The sequence below is a fragment of the Cydia fagiglandana genome, chromosome 2 (genome assembly GCF_963556715.1).
Source record: "Cydia fagiglandana chromosome 2, ilCydFagi1.1, whole genome shotgun sequence".
NCBI lineage: Eukaryota > Metazoa > Arthropoda > Insecta > Lepidoptera > Tortricidae > Cydia > Cydia fagiglandana.
In genome coordinates, this window is record NC_085933.1 from 480987 (window position 1) to 505793 (window position 24807).

General features: G+C 40.5%; 1 protein-coding gene across 1 annotated transcript; it reads right to left on the minus strand.

Moving 5' to 3' along the window:
- Positions 1-1506: 1506 nt before the first annotated feature.
- Positions 1507-19468, minus strand: LOC134672154 (serine/arginine repetitive matrix protein 1). Its single transcript, XM_063530061.1, has 9 exons — positions 19389-19468; positions 17714-17818; positions 8193-8345; positions 7363-8014; positions 7005-7215; positions 6679-6743; positions 6292-6475; positions 2551-2651; positions 1507-1638 (listed from the first exon to the last, which is right to left on the minus strand). The coding sequence occupies exons 1-9, from the start codon at positions 19466-19468 to the stop codon at positions 1576-1578; spliced, it is 1614 nt and encodes a 537-aa protein (XP_063386131.1). The 3' UTR covers positions 1507-1575.
- Positions 19469-24807: the final 5339 nt, after the last annotated feature.

Here is a 24807-nt window from a genome sequence, read left to right on the forward strand (position 1 = left end):
AGGACCTTCTATTCTTTTCCATTCCTTGAATTTATTGAAGGTAAGTATATTTTCTTTAATGAAAGTTCCAAAAAGACACAAATAATGGTCTTTATATTAGCCATGAAATGGTGTTATTTTATTTAAATGAAAATGTGTAACTTCAATCACGGTAAAAAAATGTACGCGTGGTAGTTTTACTTGCTCAGGGACGGGATTTGTTCAGGCAAGCAACATTGATATGAAAACCTACGAGCCCAACAAGACGGGCCGCTATACCAACGACACGTACAGATATGGTCAGTTGCTATCAAATCACGCGGGGGGCGTCTCCCATGCGAGACAATGGCCTTTTACGTGCAGCGGGGCGGGGCATGTGGTGCTCATGTCGCTCTAAAACTGATCACGATCCAACACACGAACGCGCCGCATAGTCCGCTCTTTGCTGCTGCTCGACACGTCGACGCTGTGACACCGGTCGCGACCGCCATGTATCGGTTAAAGTATTAAACCCAAGCGTGCGTCATGGCCGTCGGGTAAGTGTACAATCTGCCGGCCTAGCCAAGGTGACAATCGCTATCGCTACGACAACGAAACGCTTTGTGTCTCTCTATCACTCTTTCATATTAGTGCGACAACAGTGATATAGTTGCGTTTCGATCGCTACGGAGCGTAAGCGATTGGTATGTTGGCTACGCGACCTGAGTGGAGTTTCAAGCGGAATAGTCCCCCAGTTATATATTATTGGCCTTGCTTGATTACATTTACCTCAACACTCAATCGTTAAGTAATATTAAACACCAATAGATATGTTTCTCCATGCAATACTACACTAACATATGTGTATTGTATACCAACATGGAGGGTAATTTCGTTTCTACATCGTATATTGACCCCAATTAAGAATTTTAGTCCCATACATAAAAATCATCACATAGCTTCAGTTATCTAACTTACAGTAAATAAAAAATTGAGTTCACCCAATTGCATAAACATAATTTTTTTAATGAGGCCTCACTAAAAAAAGCTACACTTTTAGACACATTCAACTGCCCACATAATAAAAAAAAAACAATGGACATTTTCCTTGCGATCAAAGTGAACAGCAGAGAGAGAGAGAGCACAGTTGAAATAATTAATTACTCATTATATACATATTTTACGTAGGGTCGATGTGGAGAAGACTGTCTAAAAGCCTTGTCGTTGCTTTTATTGTTGCGTTTGAACTCATACTCCACTGAATACTTACGGTTGGTAGAGCAGAAGGGGTGAAGCTCTACATCTACACGTAGACCTATGACGGTTTTCTCGGCACTCATTTTCATATCCTGGTCTTCTCCCCAAGTCCCCATTGCCTTTACTTATACCTATACCTCGCAAGGCTACACTTTACATGGTATACTTTATTGGCACTGGCGATTTTACTTAGAGTAAATTATTTGACTCAAAAATCATATGGTTAATTAAGTGTTTCTGCAATTGGGTGGCCGGGAACGCTCGCTAAATACTCGTAATGAAAGACGCTAGTACAGTAAACAGTGTATAGTACAGCGGGAACTTATTACAGACGTGTTACAAGACCACAGGGCTGGCTGCTCACTTGATGGAGCAGGCGAACTGCGCGCGCAGCCGCCGGAGCGACTCCGTAGACTGGTCGCTCTGGGGAACGAAAACGAAATGCAGAGTTTAATAATTACGATAAATAAATATAATCTGAATTGTCGGTGCGGCTGATAGGTGATGGAGTTTTCTTTGCCTAGAGGCTAAGTCTGGTTCTTGTTCGTTCTTTGAACAAGTTCTTGCGATCATGCTGGAATAAGGGGGTGATTTGGGTTAAGTAAATCTTTTATATTTAGTTTTGTTTTTAGCATAAGTTTAGTAAAATGTAGGTAAGTACTTATTAGATTTTATTATTATCGAAAGAAACTGAGTTGTGATTACCTAGGACATAAGAAGGGTGTTTGTATAGATTAAGCGCTAAAAGTGATCTAGATCTACTTAGCTACCTAAATGCAAGTAGGTACTTGGTAGTGCGTAAGTGGCCTAATTATTTAGATGCTGTATCGGCGTGCATTATAAAAGTCATGGCACGTTACGGCACTGGTCCCACCGCGAGCTAGTAAGCTATGAGCTATCGGCTATAAACACGAACAAAAGATAAGCACTCCCGTGTAAATAAAAGAGACACGGCGATATTTATAGCTCACCGCTGGGCGAGTAAGGGTCTCCCCTGATATATCGACGCGCATTCGGCAAAAGCCGATAGGAAAAAGCTTTATGTCCACGCAATAAGAGCGAAAACGTCGTCGTTCGGCTCGGCTCGCATCGGCCGGCGCCTGCCGACGCGTCGACGGCTTTTTCGCTCTTATTGCGTGGACATAAAGCTTTTTCCTATCGGCTTTTGCCGAATGCGCGTCGATATATCAGGGGAGACCCTTATTATAAATATCACCGTGTCTCTTTTATTTACACGGGAGTGCTTATATTTTGTTCGTGTTTATAGCCGATAGCTCATAGCTTACTAGCTCGCGGTGGGACCGGTGCCTCATTAGGTAGCCAACGTGAGCTCACCTGCAGCGTGAGCGGCGGCGCGCGCGCGGCGCGGGCGGCGCTGCGCGGCGAGCGGCCCGCGGCCGACGCGGCCGGCTGGTTGTTCTCCGCGTCGCACAAGTCTGTCACACACCACACACCGGGACATAACACGAGGGAAGCTAACTACTCACTCACTTGGCGGTGAACAAATAAGCGGCCGTAGCCAACATGGCAAACGTATATCGGCCAAACCTTCGAGCAACACCGGCTTCCGACACGTCGGAAGGGAGGGGCCCTAGCGATATCTCACCGTACAAATCATTCTGCCATTTTTCGCGGGGGGAAGGTGCACACAGTCGCACTTCTCACACACTTACATACAAAATCCAATCAAAGGCCCTACCGCGAACCCCGTTCGACGTGTTGCCTCTCTATGGCACTTGTAAATTCATACTTAAGTGTGACAGGGAGGCAACACGTCGAACGTGGTTTGCGGTAGGCCCTCTGTAATGACGACACAAATACATAGAAAATGACACACGTCAAAGACAAATCTTGCAAACCTCGATCTCTTTTTGTGTACGGACGAGTGACTAGTGTCACAACACGCACAACACATTTTCGTTGAAGTATGTCATTGTATTCTGAGAGATGAGAAGTCGGATTTGTCGCTCGACCGATCCGCAATTTGTACTGAGCGAGCAAAATCGATAAATCCAACAATTACTTGAGACTAAAATATAATAATTGTATTTAAATGTAATTAAACGTATGATATGTAAAAAACATATTACATGTGAAATGTAACACTTTCTTTTTGTAAATTTGATGTCCCCGACCTCTTTTTATAACAAAAAACCGAGCAAACAGGCATTTTTGTGCAGCAGTGTTCACGCGCGCGTCTGGACTCGGTCTAGTGAAAAATCCAAGTGCAACTAGTTTTATTACCCGCGCTAGATTATATTGACGCGCTAATCTTGTACCTCGGCAGAGGGGAAATAGTACGAATGCCGCCTCCCTTCCGTGTTGCTCGAAGGGCCAAACTGATAAACGATTATCGACCAACGCCAATCGAAAAGTAATAATGTACTAACGAGATGAGAGGATGAGAGACCCAACGAAAAATGACTTGATCATCACTCGGAGTAATTAACAACGGAGACGCCATGTCTAAAATTTTCGGTACAAAATAGTCTGCCGTTTTTTGCGGGGGAGGGGCACATCAAATGTATAGGTACGTCATGTCAGATAAACGTCAGTCCATACAATGGTTGACATGTGGTTGACCATTGGCTGCCTATTTTCGACAGAGGGGAACGCCTGTTAATGGCGGCTCCATATCATGATAATTTCCTTTACATTATGTAAGTTTCGATTGGCGTTTGCACACGCTCGTGCATTGAGTGCTCTGATGATGTAGGTCTTTCAATCTTATTCCCCTTCTTATCAATATGTATATAATCAGCAAAGAAAAAAAAACAATGTCATCGTTGCAGCATAATCAATATGACTTTATAAATAATTTTACTTTATTTACAGGGGTATGATGTATACCGGGTGTGGCCTGTAATATGAGCAAAAAATTTAACTGTAGGCTGTACTCCTCATACTGATCAACATTTGTTCAGCGACTTTTGAAAATAACTTGTACTTTGATTTTTAATACACTTTAAAGGTTATTCAAAGACGCAATGTATTGCGAATTTTGTTATGTTTAAGGCTTGACAAGCAACGTCAATCACAATGATATGGCGGGGCGATGGCGTCCATTGAAGATAATTTTTATTTTGTATGAAAAATAGGGAGTCTAAATACTTCATAATTTTTAAAAGTTGTTGAACAAAGTGTCACGGTTTGAGGAGTACAATCTATGTTTTAATTATTTGCTCATGTTACAGGCCACACCCGGTATATACCTACATAGACCACAAGGTGTTTCCTTGAATTGATACAGCCTCCACCCAGTTACAGTGAAGGCTATTTTATATTGAAACTGCTCTATTTAAACTACCAAGTATGTGGAGAGGAGCTTAGTTTTCTAAAGGAGTAAAAGTTACTTAAAAGAAATAATCATACCGAAACACACTTTCATATATCAGATAGTGTTGATTTGTATTACGTACTTTGTAATTTACTTTTTACATTACTGCCCAAAAAAAGGAGTGATTAGTCACAGAATAAATAATAGTACTAGGTACAAAAGACTCACTCTCTAACAAAACGCGTCTGTTACTATCAGCACAGATATGGCCGCTAGGTGGCGACAGCGCCACGCGCGGTTTATGCCTTTCCCCAAAATTGGGGTGAAACGGATGTACTTTTAGCTACCTGTAGCAAAGCGACGAAATCGCGGAGTGAGCCACGCCTGGTAGAGTGTATTATTGTTACTTCTATTTCATGCATTAAGAAGAGTTGTGTGATAAAGCTATTACGCCTACGGATTTGTGTGTGAGTGTGTGTGTATGCATGCGTTGCTGTACCTACTGATGTGCAAAGGAAAAGTTTACTATTTTCCGAAACTTTTCACATGGAACGCTATCGGAAATTTTCTAAAATTTATTAGATACCTACAAATAATTTTCTAAATGGCAAATTTCTTTGAATTCATGTGAAACTTTGCAGAAATATCCGAAATGTTTGATAATTTTTCGAAAGGTCTCCACGTGTTCGTATGCGGTTGTATATACGTACACGAGTTGTGGTCGGCTCGGGCGCCGGGCTGGTGCTGGTGCTGGTGCTGGTGCTGGTGCGCGGGGTTGCCGTTGTCGTCGCGCGCGCCCGAGCGCGAGCTGCCCCACGAGCCCGAGCCCGACCCGGACGCCGACACGCCTGCAACGTCACCCCGCTCTTTACTATTATTGTGTCTTCACAAACATTTTGTAACTTCACAAAGAACAACAATAGAATTGACTCAACATATTTTAATTTCGTAAACACAAACTAGACATTATACCTGCATTAAAAAAAAACAAAGAAAGACAAATTGCCACGACTTGGCCTCGTAGTTTTGATAAGATAACGTTACCTCGTCAAGTCATCGACGAGTCCGTACTGGGTATCTAATAATGGGAGATAGGGGCAGTCCTGAATGTCAGTGTGGTGGTTGAGCTATCGGGCGAGTGGCGCGCGGGCGATCCGGCTCTAACGAGAACTCCCAAGACTTGGAGCTCGACCCTGTCTCCACCTTGCTTCGCCTGCCGCCGCACCGAGGGTTGCCCTGCATACATTAGGGTGCTGAGTGGCGAGGCGGTGGCCGCTCGTGAGCGTCAGGCTGGGCGAGAAGCGCCCGAGTGACGAGTCTACCTCCAGCCGGACACTAACTCTGTTTTGCTCTATTAGAGGTCACCCTCTCTACATGTACATACTACACTCAGATACAGACCCTCAGGGCGGCGGCTGAGCGAGGGGCGTGCTGCCGATGAATCCAGCTCCGGTGAGGGCTACGAGGATACCGAGTTACCCGAGCCTTTGACTCTGTCTTACTTCGCTCGCTATTGAACTGGCGATTGCCCTGTACATAATAAACTTAGATACTGAGTGTCAGTGCGGCGGCTGAGAGACAGGCCGGGCCAGAGCCTAGCCTTGATTCTGTCACACTTCGCTTGCTGCTGAACTGAGGGTCAACCTGTATTACCTATTACGGGGCCCACTGATTAACAGTCCGCCGGACGGTATCGGCCTGTCAGTTAGAACAAAATTTTGATGGTTCCGAACAACTGACAGGCCGATACCGTCCGGCGGACTGTTAATCAGTGTTTCCCTTTACACTCAGATACTGACTGTCAGTGCGGCGGCTGAGCGACAGGCTGGGCGAGGAGTGTGCGGCAGAAGAATCCAACTCCAATGAGGACTGCGAAGAAACTGAGGCTAGGCCGGGTTCTGGCTCGCTTCGCTCGCTGCTGCCCGCGCTGCCGGGCCGAGCGTCCGAACATGACAGCGAGTCCGCCTCCTGCTCCATCACCTCCTGTAAGAGTAAACATCAGGCCTGCAACGCAGTGTTGCTCTTCTGGACAAAACATAAAGTTCTAAACAGAACGAGCATGCAATTGTTAGATACTCGCCATAATTTTACATTTATCAGTTTCAGATTCTTTATTCTGTTCTGTTATAAATCTAATGAATTAAATAATATATAATACAATAAAAGTAAGAGTGCATAATACTAACATGTGGTAAATGACCTTGTGGCACAGGCGAGGACGCTTCAGAGTTACCACCGCTGGACGCACCTCCTGTAATATCAATGCACCACGCGTTGCCTATTAAATACTTTTTACGAGAAATAAAAAAATAACTGAACATTAATAATGCCATTCAGCTTTCTTAAATGTAACTAGCCATACCCGAAGTTTACGGAATTAAAAAAAAACACCGTATTCATTACATAATCGAACCAATTTTTTGGTCTACTTTTTCCTATTTTAAGTACCTACATTCTTAACAATGTGTTAAATACGGAACCACACAGGCCCTGGCCTATGAGCAGTGTTTACCTAAGTCAGGGGAGCGGCTAGCTTTGGAACGCTGGTGGCGAGTCCTCGGCGGCGAGGTTTTGTCGCCGGTCCTCGGGCTCTGCTGCGCCAGCTTCTGCTGCAGCAGCGGGTAGAACCCGCGCGCGGTGGCGTTGCGCGGCTCGTATTGGAGGATCAGCCGACAGTACTTTAGCGCTTCGGCGTATTGACGACGCATTATCGCTGATAGGAACTGTCAAATAAATAAAATGATTATTATAAATAAAAACAATTACTAAGAAATCGAGAAACTAATAAAACAAAATAAGAGAAACGTAAAACTATTTTAACGGATTATATAGCCTCTAATGAAATTATAAAAATAATTGAATGCACTTACCTCGGCAAGGAACTCGCTGGGCGCCGACTGCGGATCATTTCCCTCCGAGCAGTCCTCGGGACTAGTGGAGTGTCGCGGCGTGGTGTCCATGTTGCCTCGTGTCGATTGCTGAATGACGCGTCCCCCCGTAGGCGTCGAGTCCCGCGAGCGAAGCTCCCGGTCCCGGAAGTGCTGACTAGCGGGACGGTAGCGCAGGCTCGGCTCGCTCGGGTTCCCGTCGCCCGCCGCCGCCGGCAGCTTTACAATAAGCTTCCGAAATTCACCCGGGGACGGTGACCTGCTCTGTCTGATCCCACGAAGCTTTTTTAGCAAATGCCACGACCCAGTTCGCGTAGGCACTGATGCTTCAGTCTGATCCGACCACCGGGACAGACCGGTAGGAGGTCGGGGGTCAGGTAGGCCGGGGTTCGGTGAGTGTGATCTGAGGACCCCGATGAGCCGAAGCGCGGCGCGGGATGCTGTATCTAACTTCCCCTGTACGGGGGGCCGCCAGACGGTGCGTGGGTTAGCTGGGGGCGGGGGTGGTTTCGGCGGCGCGGGTCGGTACAGACGCGAGTTTGGTACGGGCCGCCGATATACAGCCTTCTTGCGGCTACCGCTGCTCTTGCGCTTCTGTTTAGTTTCGACTTGACGCTTCGGCGGGCCCGGGTACCTGAGGAAATAAGATTGGTCTTAAAGTATGAATGTAGGTAAATATTAATGTTGAAGCATTTTGCAAGGTTCTATAAGATGAGTGAGAAATAAGTCGTGTGAAGTGCAATAAGAGACCTGTGCCCGTCAGTAGCATACTGTTAAGTAGGCAATGTACTAGATGGAGTCGGTGGACTCACAGGCGAGGGTTGGGCGTGTACGCAGCGCGGGCGGCGCGCGGCGCAGCAGCACCCCCCACCACGAGGCCTGCGGTGCGGCTGCGGACTAGGTGTGGAGCCCCGAGGTCAATTACGTTCTCTTCCTCGGCCTCCGATTTTACTGTCACGCGCCACCTGTTATACAATATCGAAGGATTAATATGACATGAATTAGAGTAGGTACAAACTATCTGGATAGAATTGTACGTTTAACTATGCAAACAAGTTTCTATGCAGAGAGGTCAGTTGCAGCTTATTGCTGTACACAGTTACAGAGTGAATTGAATAGGGTAAAAGCACCAGTAGTCAGCCTTATAACGAAATTTCTATGTTCAAGATCGTATAATTTACACACTTATGTACCAATAGGTATTATCAATGTTTTTTCTGTTCAAGAATTTAATAAAGTTTAATTTTTGTAAATAATAAAACTTAATTGAATTCAACTTTCGGAAATATTTAATTAAATATAATAAAAGGGCATTTTTGCCAGTAATCAGCCCCCTGTATACCAATACACAGCCTTTAGGTACCCAGTGCCCAGCCATCCCATTCTAATGGCTGTTTAGTGGGTTCAAATAGAGTGAGCTTATTGTCCAGTGGTCAGCCAAAGGCTGACTACTGGGTATTTAATGTATTTCAATCAACTAAATTCATAATAACGTAATTTTTTAAAGGGGCTTGATATAACGACTTACACTTCATTTTAAAATAATAACAAATCCTAAATCCTATGGTCAGCCTCCCCCGGCTGACTTCTGGGTTTACGACCTTTTTAAAATTACTGCTTCAAACCCGGTACTCAGCCAGGGGAGGCTGACTATTGGATTTTGTACAAAAAAGTAGTTTCCAATAGTCAGCCGCCATAAAAATGTTACTTCCACATGGATTAATATTAATCTTTTACGTTTTTCAGATAGTTTAGGTATTAATTAGGTGAAGCAGTCCATATTCTTTTAAAAATAAATCACAATTCGGCTGCTATCGTCTTATCAAAATACCATGTGACATTCCAAAAAAAATGGCGCATATCTCTTAACCTTTCATGTCAGAAGACACCACCACTTTGAATTTTTTTTGTGGATCATCGTAGAGTATTCGTTTAAAAATTAAGGTATTTTTCAATGAATAGCTTATCAATCTATAATATTACCTAGTTTTCACATGAAAATTAGGAAAACTTAATTATTTACAGCCAAAAATAGGCAAGAAAGGCTGACTACTGGCGCATGGCTGAGCACTGGTGCCTTTACCCTACCTCCAACAAAAACGAACTTAACAATCCTATGAGATTTCCTAAAGTTTACCTTCGAAGAAATGAGAATTAAAGTCAACCGGGATAAATGCGACTCTACTTCGCTACTACTCTATCTTCGAAACGCAACATATATTATAACTACCTATTAAGTAAGATAGCCGTCTGCATCAAAATTTCATAACCACGCTTCGAACAGGCAGGGTTGCAATAGTTCTAAAATGTTCCATTTACAAGAAATCTTTAAAAGACGCATTTACCTCAATTTAAGGTCACTTAAATAAACATCAATTTTAAATGATTTTGAGACCAGTTTTGTTAGGGAATCGATTTTTTTAAAGAAGTGACAGGTAGGCGGTTGCATGGTTCTTCACCATAAGCATCTACTTAAGTGTACCTATACTATATTATTATTAGTGGGTAAGGGGGTATATGTGTAATATACCACCTTATTCATAAACGTCTACTAAAGTTGATAAGCCGATAATAATCGCTTGTCCCTTTCCGACGTATTGGTATGATAGAAATGGACAAACGATTATTATCGGCTTGTTAACTTTAGTATAAGTTTATGAATTAGTCGACACAGTCAACGTCGTCAATCTTACTGCAATGCGAAATGGTTACTAATTGTGAGTTAAATGACTGTATTGTACCTAATATAGCTACTATTCTTGAACAAATATGGAGCTCTTTTTAAACCTTCATATTAATATGCTATTTGCATTAAACGGGTCAATCATGCTCTCAATTATATAGTCTCTTAAAATCTAAGTCACCCTGACTTATGACCATATAAAACACTTGTGGCTCGACGGCCATGTAAAAACCTTAGTCCCTCGCAGTGAACCGCCGCCGCGGCGGGCGCGCTGCCAGCGTCTGCCTACTCGCCATATATTATTTACAACTGACTTTTATGTGCAATTTTTTCGTCGACGTCACCCCTGCACCAGTCCGCAATCATGTTAAAATTACTATTAAATATATCGGATTAATGACTACGAAATTTAAAGCATAGATACCTACTTTTCTTGAAGAAGAAAAAAAGGATGGCTAATGCTATGCGTCTAAGAACAATACCGTTTAAGAACTTGAGAGAAAAGTGGACGACCGCTTACAAACGCTTCTCCATACAAACGTTGTCCACATTTTCCTCTCTGAAAATTTAAAATTGTTTGTATAATTTTACGTGCGTTTTTATGGAAAAACGGCCGTCACTATCATTTTATACCAAAACAAGATCAATATGTAAAGATTGTATACCTTCTGGATCACCTATCCCTTGTTTCAGTTTGTAGGTCCGTAGGTAGTATGGATATGGAATACAATTTATTCACGCCGCTGTACTGTCTATTTTCCGCCACATTAGAACTCGGAGGCCTGGAGCAACCCGCCGACACACGATTTACTATCCTGCCACGTTTATTGTATGCATCTCGGTAGGTAAACTTATCATTGAACTGCACAAGGCACGTCCTTTTCGAAGCTAATCATCCTATTGGAAGTCGCGGCAGTTGCGGTCAGAACGCTTATTATACTTAGGAGCTTAGTGTTTGCTTAGGAGTGCAGGCACACTCTATTATAACTGAAATGTTTGTATGTAAAAGGTCCCGGGCACTGGTACAGAAAAGTTGTTACATAGTTGCCGCGAGCCTAAGAAGACCGCAGGGAACCGTTAAATGTAGAGATCCTTGGCGCTTGGGACCCGTGTTCAGAGGTATTTAGAAACACAAACCATAAGTGTGCCATTGAGGTCGGTATCAAATAGAATCTACATAACGCCAGCCTCAATGCGGCCGCTCGCCACTTCACAGTTTCCACAACTATCAACAAGTTTTGTCCGCGAGTCCACCACAGACGACCTACATTTCTCTGCACTGATTATTCCAGAATTGAAGCTCTCGAGCGTCTGTGGAACTAAACGAGACTATTGTTCACTAAATATAATGCTAATAATATTCAGTTGTTATTTATTACTACTACATGTTGTTGTGTTTATGACTAGGTGTACTAGTTCTATATTATGGCTGCGGCCGCTCGCCGGTCCAAAGTCCTCAACTCGCGACAAGTTGTCACGAGTCCGCCGAAGCAGACCAAAGTAAGTACATTTCTCTGCAATGATATTCTACTATTGAAGCTCTCAGGCGCCTGTCAGCTTAACGAGCCTATTGTCCACTGAAATTCGAGCTCATCATAACGCAAATAATATTCAGATTCTGAACACAACGACTTTTCAAGTATTCGGGCAAGAAGGAGGAAGGGAAAATAGGCATAATTATGATTTATGAAACAAAAATTACTTTTGGTTTTCTGTTTTCAGAAAAAATAGAACGTGCAAAATAAAAATGGTGCCCATTAGGTAGGTGAATAACCCAGAGCGATTGCGTTGCGTCTGCCAACTGACTGCTTATTAATGTGTTCAAGCTGCGGAAAACATACCTATTTAGCTAAGTAGGTATCTCTACTATTTTACAACGCTTTTAATTATTGCGCGTTATTATTGCGTGCACAAGTCTGTCCGCTGAAAATTCTTTATGAAGGTTGAAATCGTAAACAAAAGAAAAACTTAGGTACACGAAGCAAATGATCTAAATTATCTCAGAAAACAAGACTGCTAAAATTTGTGTAACCTTCGGGTAAAACTAAAAGTCATACCCGTTTGCTTAAGGCTACACATACATTATCGCAAATAATTGGTTGGTTAACCCTTACCTGTTAAAACTACAGAATTAACTAAAGGTAGTAAAGTATGTACGTATAGTGTGACTAGCCGTATGCCTATTGCCTAGTATAAGCCTCATCTTTCATTACAAAACACGGGAAATAAAAAGAAATACCTTGTAGTACTGATGTCCTTTTCAGACGCATATTTCATTCGTAATTCCATCTAATATTCTAACGATTGAAACTTGATGCACGTAATTCTATGGTTTATTACTTATACATGTTTTTTTTTTAACTTACAAATAAACAAACTAAAAAAATACCAAAGTAAAATAATGTTTAAAAATTCGCGCGCGGAGAGTATTCGAACGTTCCCTTTTTATCTAGACACGCGGCAGCGTGTCAAGCCAAGTTCAAGCAAAGGAACTGGCTAGCCAGCGCCAAGTGTAATATTACACGAACCACTTGGTGCCACTTTTGACCCTTCTATAACTCAAAACATCTTTAACGTAAACACATAAAACTACGTGTGTTTAATTATATCCATAAGGACATCTAGAAGCCCAAATTTCATGAAGCTAGCTCAAACGGTTATAAAGATATGAAGGTCAAAAAGTCGTAAATTTTAAGACTGACTGACATACCTATAGTACCTAAACCTAACCTACTTCCAGATGACCTAGAAGGATGAAATTTGGAATCCAGCTCAGTTATTGTGTGAAAGCGTAGGAAAAAATCTAAAAATTAAAAAAAGTTATAAAATAGGGGGGGTCCCCATACAAAAAAACCATTTTTTATTGTGACTGACATATAAGTACCTAAACCTAACCTACTTCCAGATGACCTAGAAGGATGAAATTTGGAATCCAGCTCGGTTATTGTGTGTAAGCGTAGGAAAAAATCTAAAAACAAAAAAAAGTTAATAAATAGGGGGGGTTCCCATACAAATTTCTTTTTTATTGTGACTGACATATAGTACCTAAACCTAACCTACTTCCAGATGACCTAGAAGGATGAAATTTGGAATCCAGCTCGGTAATTGTTTGTAAGCGTAGGAAAAAATCTAAAAATAAAAAAAGTTAAAAAATAGGGGGGGTCCCCATACAAAAAACCTGTAATACGCGCTAAACAACCGGCCAACTGTGTGTCGTTGGCGGCGCGCGGCACCACATAATTAATACAAAGAACAGAAGTAAAAAACATGCAGCGGAAACACAAGAAAAAACATTAAATCTCAATACCTGCCTAGTTTTCTTTACAAAAAGTATTGATATCCCATCAAAAACATAAATGTAAAAAAGGAGAGCCAAGTTCAATACAAAAATTATGCTTGGCTGTGGGGTTCGCCGCAAAAAGAATGGAGATTTAAATGAGTGCCAAGTTCTATGCAAAATCCAAATATGTATTTATAGGAACAAAATAACATTATAAACAAGTATTAAACTCTATTTCTTTGCTTTATTGGATACCTATAACAATTGCTGTTATTTAAAAAAAAATGTGAGATCTTAAAGTAGGTTAGATTTGGCTTGGCCAGTTTTTATCAGAATTACAAAATATATATGTTGAATAACTTTATAAAATGACTGATGTAATGAAAACTGGCCAAGTCAAATCTAACCTACTTTAAGATCTCACATTTTTTTTTAAATAACAGCAATTGTTATAGGTATCCAATAAAGCAAAGAAATAGAGTTTAATACTTGTTTATAATGTTATTTTGTTCCTATAAATACATATTTGGATTTTGCATAGAACTTGGCACTCATTTAAATCTCCATTCTTTTTGCGGCGAACCCCACAGCCAAGCATAATTTTTGTATTGAACTTGGCTCTCCTTTTTTACATTTATGTTTTTGATGGGATTAAAGTCTACTCAAACGGACTACTCGGAATACACGGCTAATGTCTATGTGTGCGTAAATATCAATGAAAATAACTCTGTCTACCTCTAAACTTCGCCGCCGATTTGTCGCCATTAAGTCGCCAATATGTCGCTATTATGTCGCCGATTTGTCGCTATTATGTCGCTGATTTGTCGCCATTAAGTCGCCAATATGTCGCTATTATGTCGCCGATTTGTCGCTATTATGTCGCTGATTTGTCGCCAATAAGTCGCCGTTATGTCGCTGATTTATCGCCAATAAGTCGCCGTTATGTCGCTATTATGTCGCCAATAAATCGCCGTTATGTCGCTATTATGTCGCCAATAAGTCGCCGTTATGTCGCTATTATGTCGCCCAAATGTCGCTGTTAAGTCGCCGTTATGTCGCTAATATGTCGCCAGTATGTCTTTGTTTTGATTAATGTCGCTATTGTATCGCCGTTATGTCGCCATTAGGTCTCTCTAGGTAATGTCGCCAATAAGTCGCCGATTTGTCGCTGTTTTGTCGCCAATATGTCGCTGTTATGTCGCCACAGTAAAAAGGTATAAAAGGCCGGTGCGGAGAGTAGGGGGGATTCATTCATTCTTCGACCATCGGACTAGCAGTGACTCTGGTTTTCGGGTGTAACGTAGTGCAGGGAGGTGAAGTTTCTCCGCGAACTTTTTCTGTTTGTTTTTACTTGGAATTATCCTGGTAAATTTAAACTTAGAATTTGTGTCTGTGCTTGGTTTTGCGGGGATTTTGATCGTCGTAATGCTAAGTTTAGACTGTTGTGGAGATTCTTTACTGCCTTGTGTGAGTTTTAGTTATTGTGAAGTTTTCTTTACGCTGTGTGTTCTAAGTGCCGTCATGCTATGCAGGGACAATGTCGTTGCGTGGCCGGGGCTTGGAATTGTGTCTGTGTTTGGTTTTGCGGGAAGAAATTCTCGTAATGTTAAATATAGATGACAGTGTTTAAGGGAATTTCACTTCTCTGGTGAGTTAGTTTAATTTTGTGATAATATAATTATTTTAGTGTATTTCTATGGGGTATTTTTGTTATTTTAAAAGCCAGATCATTGTTTGGACTGACAGTTTGTCCAGCTAAGCATTCACTCCGCCTAACGGTGCCAAAGGATTGTATAAATAGGGGTCTTTTGCTCCAAGTTTGAGAGGACTTGGCATCTCTTTTATATCAACATAAGAGATGAATTATCTCACTAGTCTCAAGGTCCAGCTGTTTAGATGGATGTGGGGACGTCACATGCGCGTCATTGGGAGTAATCCCTGCCCACTGAAGTCGGCAGTAATTGAGACTAGGTCTCCTATTAAATTTATTTATATATTTCGGTGCTCCGGTTCATACTAGTGCTGGTTGCGGGGAAAAGCTTCTGTCGTGGTTGATATCTTACACTTAGTCTTAGTCGCGGCAGGGTTTCCCACGTGATTGGTGCGTGTGTGTGCTAGGGTACTGATACACTTATATACACGGAATAGGGCGGTTTACTTCCTACCACCATGCCCGCGGGCGTAGGAGGGGGAACCAAATACACTGCCCTGTAGGTTGCTTCATCGGTTTCGCCTGCCGAACTTTACAGCTTCTCGTAGGGACTACACTTGTGTATATTACAAAGCATTAGGTCGATGGTAAGAACGAACTATGCTTTGAATGTACTAGATTAGGGACAAAGGGTAGGAATAGGGTAGAATCACACACTTTTTATTGTCTATCAAGGTTATTCTTTAGTTGTGGTCTATAAAATTGATATGGTTGATATATATTTCTCCTTAAGGGTCTAAAAATATGGTTTCTTTATTCTAAAATATGTGTGTATAAAAGGTAAAAGTGTTCAACTGTCTAAATCTTCCTAATTTATATGGGGAAAGAATTAATATGGTTTCTTTATTCTAAAATATGTGTGTATAAAAGGTAAAAGTGTTCAACTGTCTAAATCTTCCTAATTTATATGGGGAAAGAATTAATGTTTCTATAAAATTTATTTCTAATTTTCATTTCTGGTTGTCTGGTGTAGAAGCGAGGTACTGAGTAATACAATCAGGTATTTACAACATCATCTGGATTTAGGAACGCAGACTATTCTGGGATTGAGGAACGGTTTGCTTTAGAGAACCTTTGTCAGGCAGGAGCAGTACAAAGGATATAATTGAGTGAATACTCAATTTCGGCCTAGATTAAACTAATAGTTAGCAAATAAACTCGGTACTTTGTTTATACATCTAGAAAACTAGGAATTCTGTCTATATTATCAGTTTTGGGGAATGGGACTAAAGGATTAGCATCCCTAGCTTTTGAATATAAAAAGATAAGTAATTTTGATGACTGATGGATACTTTGACACTTCTTTTCATCATCATCTAGGTGCGCTTAAGTTACGAAGTGTTGGTCAAAGCCCTTCTGGCTAAATTGGTAGGGTAGGTGTTCCGATTGATCTTGTGATTACAAGATCAATCTTAGTCCGATTGGACTAAGAGTTCCCAGACCTGCATCGGGCATACGAAGTAGCACGTGTGAGTAAATCACACATCGTTTAGAAGTTGATAGTTAACTGTAATTATTCTTGAAATTCTAGGGTGTAAATGAGCTTATCTCAGGAGTGCTACTTCTATGTTATCCCGGGATCTTAATAGGCGTAGCAGGATTTTACCAACAACAATTTTTTATATTTATGTCATCATATTTGCTGCAATACTTAAATACATTATAGTAATTCTACAACTTCATTTACATTACGCTAATAAATTTTATTGAATTATTCCATTTCTATAACTCGACTTTCTTTAAATTATTTCTTATTTTCATAATTAATTAATTTATTACCATAAATTTCTGTTCATAAAATCTAGGTAAATTTAAATAAAATCAGAGTCCAAAATTTAGTTGATACTCATTAAAGAATTTGAGGTTACCGCGGTTCGCTTCGAGGGGTCCTAACGACTAGCTAGACGATCACATGGCCATATTTTAGAGATAAATCTACAGGGGGTGTTTATGTTTCGGTTAGGTAAGTAAGTAATTAAGTAAGTTAAGGAGGGGTTAGTGACAATAGTTAAAGAGGCTTAGTTGCACCGATGGCCATTCAGGAGTAAATGCATGGGCCATAGGCACGCAGACTTCTTAGGTAGGTAATATGAATAAGTAGGTATTTTTGGGAATGGATGGATTAAAGTCACGGTCAAATAAGCAGCTCCTAGCTCACTAAAAGCAAAACCTCAGTTTATGTTACAGTTCCCGACAAGCGAATTCCCTCGCAGTATTTTTTCATGGTGTGGTTGTGGTGATAGTTCACGACAACGCTACGCCGTAGCGCCGTAGAACGCCGTAGCTATGCCGTAGCATGTCGTAGCGCGTAGCATACAAAATTGTTTTTCTAGCCTAAATAATTTGTCGTTACTCGTGATGTGACGTGAGCCACAGGCTAATTTGAATGTATATTAGAATTATATTTAGCCCGCGCCAATACATGCACGGCCAACTACGAACCCCCAACCCAACTGTACACCGGTGGACCTTATTATTTAAATTATTAAATAACTACAAGTTTTATTTTTATTGTCACATTCAAAGTAAACCAGCCAGAGGGTCTACCGCGAACCACTTTCGACGTGTTGCCTCTCTGTCACACTTACGTACGAATTTCCAAGTGCAACAGGGAGGCAACACGTGGAACGTGGTTCGCGGTAGGCCCGCAGGTACTCACAGATGACTCTGCTTCGGGCGGTCCGCTCGGTCGGCGGGGTACAGGTGCGACGGCGGCGGACACGTGAGGTGCTGCGGCCTGCCGCGCCCCCCAGCCGGCTGCCTCCTGCACACACAACGTTTCAGGGGTTTCAAGGGGGTCACTTTAGGTACTTTTAATATTTAACACCCGACGCAAAAAGATGGATATTATACAACGTGTCCCAAAATTCAACGATAAGCTGGCACCAGAAGATGGAACTGCTCATCACTCGAGGAAAGAAAAAAAAAAATTATCTCAATTTATTATGGAATTACAAAAAAAAATTAAAATCGACACCCCTAATAGTATTTTTAACGATCAATGTCTACAATTTTTAAAATATTTCTGTTATTTATTTATTTCTACATATCCATCTTCCGGTGCCAGCTTATCGTAAAATTTTGGGACACGTTGTATGTTTGACGCCAATGTTTGTGTGTGCTGTGACGTAGAGATGTGGCGTCGTATCTCTCACACGGACGGACAAATTTCGATACGGTTTTTTTACGTGAAAGCGAGTTTGCTTGGGGTGTTTTTTTTGCTTATTATGTTTGATAAAAATCGATTTAGCAGTTTGAAGAATATCAGCTCTTTTCTTTTAAGGCATTTTTGGCATAAAATGGTTAAAAATGTTATGATTGGCTGAGGTTTTTTTTTTGTTATTTATATTCCTCGAGTACCCTAACTTTCTTTTTCATCCCTGTTCTCTCTGTGGCCTTATTCCTTTCACACCCCGTTTTCCCAAAAATGAGGCCCGAGAAATAGGTACTTACTGTAGTCTAAACCGGGTTGTTTTCAGGTTAGGGGAGGCGAGGATCGATTTGAATGGCTGCTCGGATGTTGATTACATACACTCGCGAAAGCCGTTATGAAGAAACTGAACTGTTTACCCGGTACCATTAAGTTCTCAGGCTGATTAGGTAGAATTCCGCGAAAAACAACAAGAAAGTGTAATGAAGAGAGTTGTTTTCTTTGTGGACTTTTCATTCATTTACAAAAAGTTGCCGGTATACTGTATAAACGTCAGCTTTCACCTATATATCCTATTAAAAGATTAACACACACATTTAGATACATGTACTATTATGGTTGATTGGTAGAGTACGCCTTTTGGCATTAAGTCCACCATTTGTACATTTTTCTTTGTATGTGTAATAATGTTTAAAAATTAAATAAATAATTAATACAGTCAGCAATAGTACCTTTACTCTGCAGCTGACTGATACTTTTTGCACGAGCAAATAGTCCTATTGCTTTCTCTCTGCCAGTCGGACGACTGCCTAGAGTGCCTAGGCGCGGTTAAATTGAAGTCGCTGTTCGAATGTTGATTACTTCCGAAAGCCGTTACAAAGGACTTGATGGAAGCGTTGACCCGATGACATTCTCAGTCTGATCACAAAGGCAGATGAGTTTGTTTGTTATCGCCAACTTCAGGAGTGTGCCTAAACTATGAATTGTACGTGAACAGGGCTTAAAAAGTCAGACTGCTGTAGATGGAAAATGAGTCTCTACTCGCTACAGAAAACTTGAGTTCTGAAAATGTGACAACCTGTTTTTGTATGACTGGGAAAATGTCCTCATAATCTAACTAGTGACCTAGTATTCCTCGCTCATATGTAGTCCGATATGGGTGATAAGAGAGTGAAAGCAGTACATGGTGGGTGCATAGCGTGCTGTGTGACCGTTAGCAGCCGAGCCGGAACTGCAGGCAGCATGTCTTTGCTGACACGACATGTACTACCGGCAACAATGTTAACTGACCCTCTTTGCAATAAGGTTTACAAATTACAAGATAACAGTGTGGACGATGGTACACCAATCGATCCCCCATTAACCTACTTGGGTATAACACCCTTTCCGTTTCCGGGAACCGAATTAATACACAAATAACTAACCTAAAGTAATACTACATTTTACGAGAGTTTAACGTGCTCATATGAATTCCAAACTTACCTTCGTGACTTTACTGCACAATACAGTGAAGCTGAATGGCTTATGTGATAATTTAGGATTTTCAAAATTTCTAATTTACGTCAGGTATGCTCGTATCTACCGAAAACCCCCTTAGCAGAGCGTGAGTATATTAGACATTTCTACGTATCTTACTTACTTTGTTTTTATTAAGTGAGGTTCATGTGATGATATGTACAGGAAATGGATGGCTCTGACTTTAAATGTTCTGATACTATAAATCACGGAATATTGTGAAAATTCCATTAAGTCGACGTTAAAATGTGAAGGAAAGTCGGCGCTGATTAGGGTAGGAGACGACGTTGCATGATGCCATTAACTTCACCCCGACTTACGCCAAATAATTCCCAGCCAATTTAAAGTTCACTGGGTTGGAGTTAAGTGATAGCAATTTTATTTTCGTGGAAATATAAATAGGTAGGTATTATGTAGTTATTAAGTAAGTTATTTTCGTTCTTAGAATAAACGTAGAGCCCTAGATAATAATTTGATAATGAAATCAGACAAGTAGGTATCATTCGGTACGAATGTATGCGTAAGTACGTTGTAGTTAAAAATCGATGAACTGAAAAACCGGAGGACCATATGAATATAATTTACCTGTATATAGTAGATTGTTAACCAAGGGTTGAAAGGCACCCATTTCTGTCGAGGTAGTTTGGCGCTCGAACGCAGTGAGAGCGCCAATAGTCCGAGACAGAAATGGTGTCTTTCACCCGAGTTGAACACTCTACTTTTCATATCGAATGCGAGGAAACCAAACAAGACAAGGCAATTTCACAAAATCAGTAATGGAAGTACCTAATAGATCTACGGCCATGATTTATTTTCCTTAGGACTTACTTGCAATCGGAGACTTTACATGTGTGAAGAATAATAACCCCTAGCGAAAATCATTTAGATTGCAATATTTACGAAAACACACATTTTTTAACAAACTGCAGTAATTTTAAAATGATTTGTTCATTATAGTATAAAAATTGCCTCTTAGCGGGATTGCCTCTTACTTTTTAATTTTATACTTTTTCGTTCTAAAAGCCGCAACAGACTACCGGACCGCATCGCGACCTTGGTGCGCCGCACCACGTAATAACATAATAAAAGTATTTTAAATGTTAAATTTAATAACAATTAAATTAAAAAAGTAATTTTTATCTTGTATTTTATTTTATTTTCATGAATATAGTGCTAAATAACTTTAAAAATCATTTTAATATCGTACAAACTACTAACTGTGGCTGTATAAGATTCTGCCTTTGCTCATTTACGCAAGTGTAAGGTTTAAAAAATATTTTTGGTGTATTCCTTTTGGTTCCCGCCTTAAATGAAATCGAGTAAATAGAATTCAACGAAAGGAATCAAGAATAATTTGTTTTTAACAATTCACTTACATAATTTTTTATAAAAAAAGGATCAACATTAGTAAAATTAAACAATTAAGTACCAATTGGGTAGGTAAAGTTTTTTGAAGATAGGCAAATTATATTTTTTCCCGATAGTATTCATTATAGCAATCACGGAAATGCAGCTCTTTTATTTTTATATCATTTTATTGATTAAATATAATTTTTTAAATGATCGATATGACGTTTGTGAGGTGAAATGGCAGACTCGAGTAATTAATTCCTTGGCGCGTAGTAAATGGGACGAGATAGAAAAAAAATCGATGTCAACTGTCAGTGTCATTCTTGGAAAATAACTTGCAAATAATTGGAAAATAATGGTCGGACGAAACATTTGTGTTTTCTTGTAATTGGATGTCGGTGTGATTTCTAGAATAAGTATTTTTAACGTCCCTAGCACGATCAACACGGATATTTTGATAATGATAACGATTGCTTTCGACTACTTGGCACTGCTTCTTGGAGAACATTTTCATTAACACCTCCACCACGACTCTTGGACGTCATTTTGGATCTCAGTATCAACACAATAGATGGAGACGATCCCGGAAACGTTCGAATGGAAATAGAATATTACAGAGATGAACTCAAAGTGCGTCGTACCGTCTTGTAGGAAGTACAGACGTTACTTTCCAAATTCAGCGTATTTGAGCACACCAAAGTCTTTAACAGCGATTCGGTGCCAAGCTTTGAAGATATATTGGCCAAAATGGTAACTTATACGTTTGTGAGGACTATATAAACGTGATTGTTGTATTATACATACATAATGATTAAGATTGTAATAGTGTTAATAACTAGGTCGTTATTGGCTATTATATATGGGCTCGGCAAGGTGTTCACAATAAATATCTGAACACGCACGCCCTGATAATAGAGGCGTGTTCAGATATTTATGAGCACCCTAGCTGCACCAATATATCTGATGGCGACTGTACTTTAGAAAACTTATAATATAAATCCAAAATAATATAATATAAATCCAGTAAATTTCGTTTCGTTTTATTTTAAAATCCACAAATTATTATCCTTAAGCATTAACATTACAACAGTATATTATAGAATCACGCTGTGTGGCGTGCCCTTGAAGAGAGTTGAGAGGTTCAAATTAGTGTCCGACCGAAGGTTCGGTTTCGGTTTCGGTTTCGGCCAGTTTCGGCCAAAAAATCATGTTTCGGCTGTAGTTTCGGTTTCGGCCAAAAAACGGCCGAACCTTTCGGCCGGGCCGAAACTTACGAAATGGTACTTCGGAATAAGACCAAAAGTTGGAGAATAAGTAGGACAACAATATGAATACCTACATATTATACTGATTCATGTATAGGTACAGTAATTAATTGGTTTATTTTAAAACACAATTCCACTAATGAGGGCGCCACTGGACGGTCGCAGTCTTAAGAGGCTGTCAATACCTATAACGCGCACACTGTCTAATTGTTTCGGAGTGAATGAGTGATTTTACCTCAATTTACTATTGGTTTGTGTTCCACATGTCCTCTACTTCAGCTTAGCCTTTGGCGTCCCTGCGCCATGCTCGGCCTGCGGTCTCGCTTTTTAATACAATGGACATTGGTTGGAGTCTGTGCTCAACTACTTATCTTGAAGCCTGAAGCACGGCTTTGACTTCGCATGAAAGTTCGCCTCACTTCGGACTTCTAGACCCAGGTGCAGGTTGGTACCCGGCCTTGCAATATTGTCAACAAAAAATTTCGCGCTCGCGGTTTTGGTTGGTTTTTTGGTTGACCCTGTATCTACATGTTAACTTGACTGGTGAATGAGTGATAGAGTTAGACCAAGAAAATTCTGCAATAATTTTGATAGCATAATACGCAGTGCAACTAGTGCAAATGTTATTTATACGTCATAATTTCATAGAAGTTTTGACGTTTAAAATAACACTTGCATTGCGTGTGTTATCAAAATTGTTGCAGAATTATCTTGGTCTAACTCTAGTAATTTTCTTAAAAAACTGCTTAAGTAACATCAATTTCAAGGATATTGGGTGTTGACAGCCCCATAATATGTGTATAAAAGGGATTTTATGACATTTTTTCAACGATTTTAACAAGTCTACAAAAGTTTCGGTTTCGGTTTCGGTTTCGGCCGAAACTAGAGCCAAAGCCGAACATTCGGTTTCGGTTTCGGTTTCGGCAAAAAAACATGTTTCGGTCGGACACTAGTTCAAATATGGTCAATATGGATAAGTATGTCTGTAGGGTAAATGTGCTTCACGTTGGGGCCTGTTTGCATATTGATTAGTGTTGATTGCGGGTTTAATACATTTGCCACTATACACAAGTAGCAAGTGTATCAACTCGCAAAAATACTACATTTTTGCTTCCATTGAGGTATACATAGTAAGCACTATTCTCAAATTATGTGAGGAAATAAAACAAATTCAATTTAGTAAAGCGTATTTAATAGGGGTAAAGTGACGCGAATACAATTAAAAAAACAACGCATATTCTTAGTTTATATTAAATGTAGATGGCTTTTTAGTTTTCACTTGGTCACAGAAATACGCTAAAAACCACTTTCAGAGTAGGTGTTTCTTGCGTTTTGGCTGTCCTTCTTGTGTCCTTCCACAGCATGAGCATGTCGTAAGTCCTGTTGTATTTGTCCCAGGACTTAGCAGGAAGCTAGTTATTCATTATTAAGTTTGCTTCTGCTTTAAAATGAGGCGGTGCATGCCGTCTATTCCAGGTCGTTTTTGTCACTTGAACTCATTTTGTTTATTACGAGTATTAAAATAACAAGCGGTAACTTATTGAGTATTGCACAACGAATAAACTTTGCCGCCTTTTATTTGCATATTTTTTAAAATTATATTACCATAGATACAAAGCATACGGTACGCGCATGCGTCAATCCGCGCGCACCGCGCAGCGCCCTTTCGCGGTGCTAAAGCGGTATCCAGACGGGACTGATCAAATCGGTCGATTTGATCAGAAATGAAATTGGCGTCAATCTCCAATTTTAGATTTATGGTGATATTAGACCCATTTAAATTGAAAAAATGCCCCATAACGAAAATACTAGCCTCACAAATTGGTGTTCTTGTGTCCGCACCTCATTTTATTGGTCATTATCGGCGGTTGAATTCAGCGAGCCAAATTGGCGTTTGCGTCCGTACGTCCCGATTCGATCGGGCAATTTAATCAGATTGGCGAAAAATTGACTAATTTGGATACGCCTTAAGCAACATCGAGTTCACGATAATTTGACATATAATAATAATAGATTTTTAGCATAAGTTGCATTTCATAAAACTTAACCCAAATCATTTGTACATTTTCAAGTCAAAGATAAAGACATGTTGGTTTTAAAATTTTAATAAGTATAGACCATAACATTGTCATGATCTTGTAACATTGTTAAAATAAGAGAGTCTCCCATTTTCATTTTATTGCATTTTTTATAAAATGTCTTTAGATTCTCGGGATATCTTGGTCCTAATTCGGTTGCTCTTTTTTATGGAAATAATTATATCCTTCAGTTTCACAGGATGCTCGAGGCTTACGCTACGTCTTACGTAGGCGAACAACGCGCGAACGCGGCGCGGCGCGGCGCGGCGAAAGCGGCCGCCGCCGCGCCGCGCCGCGCCGCGCCGCCTGACATTCGCGTGCAAATCGCGCCGCACCGCGTTCGCAACGAGATCGCTTACGTAGGACACTTCTATGGGCATCAAAGGATTGATTT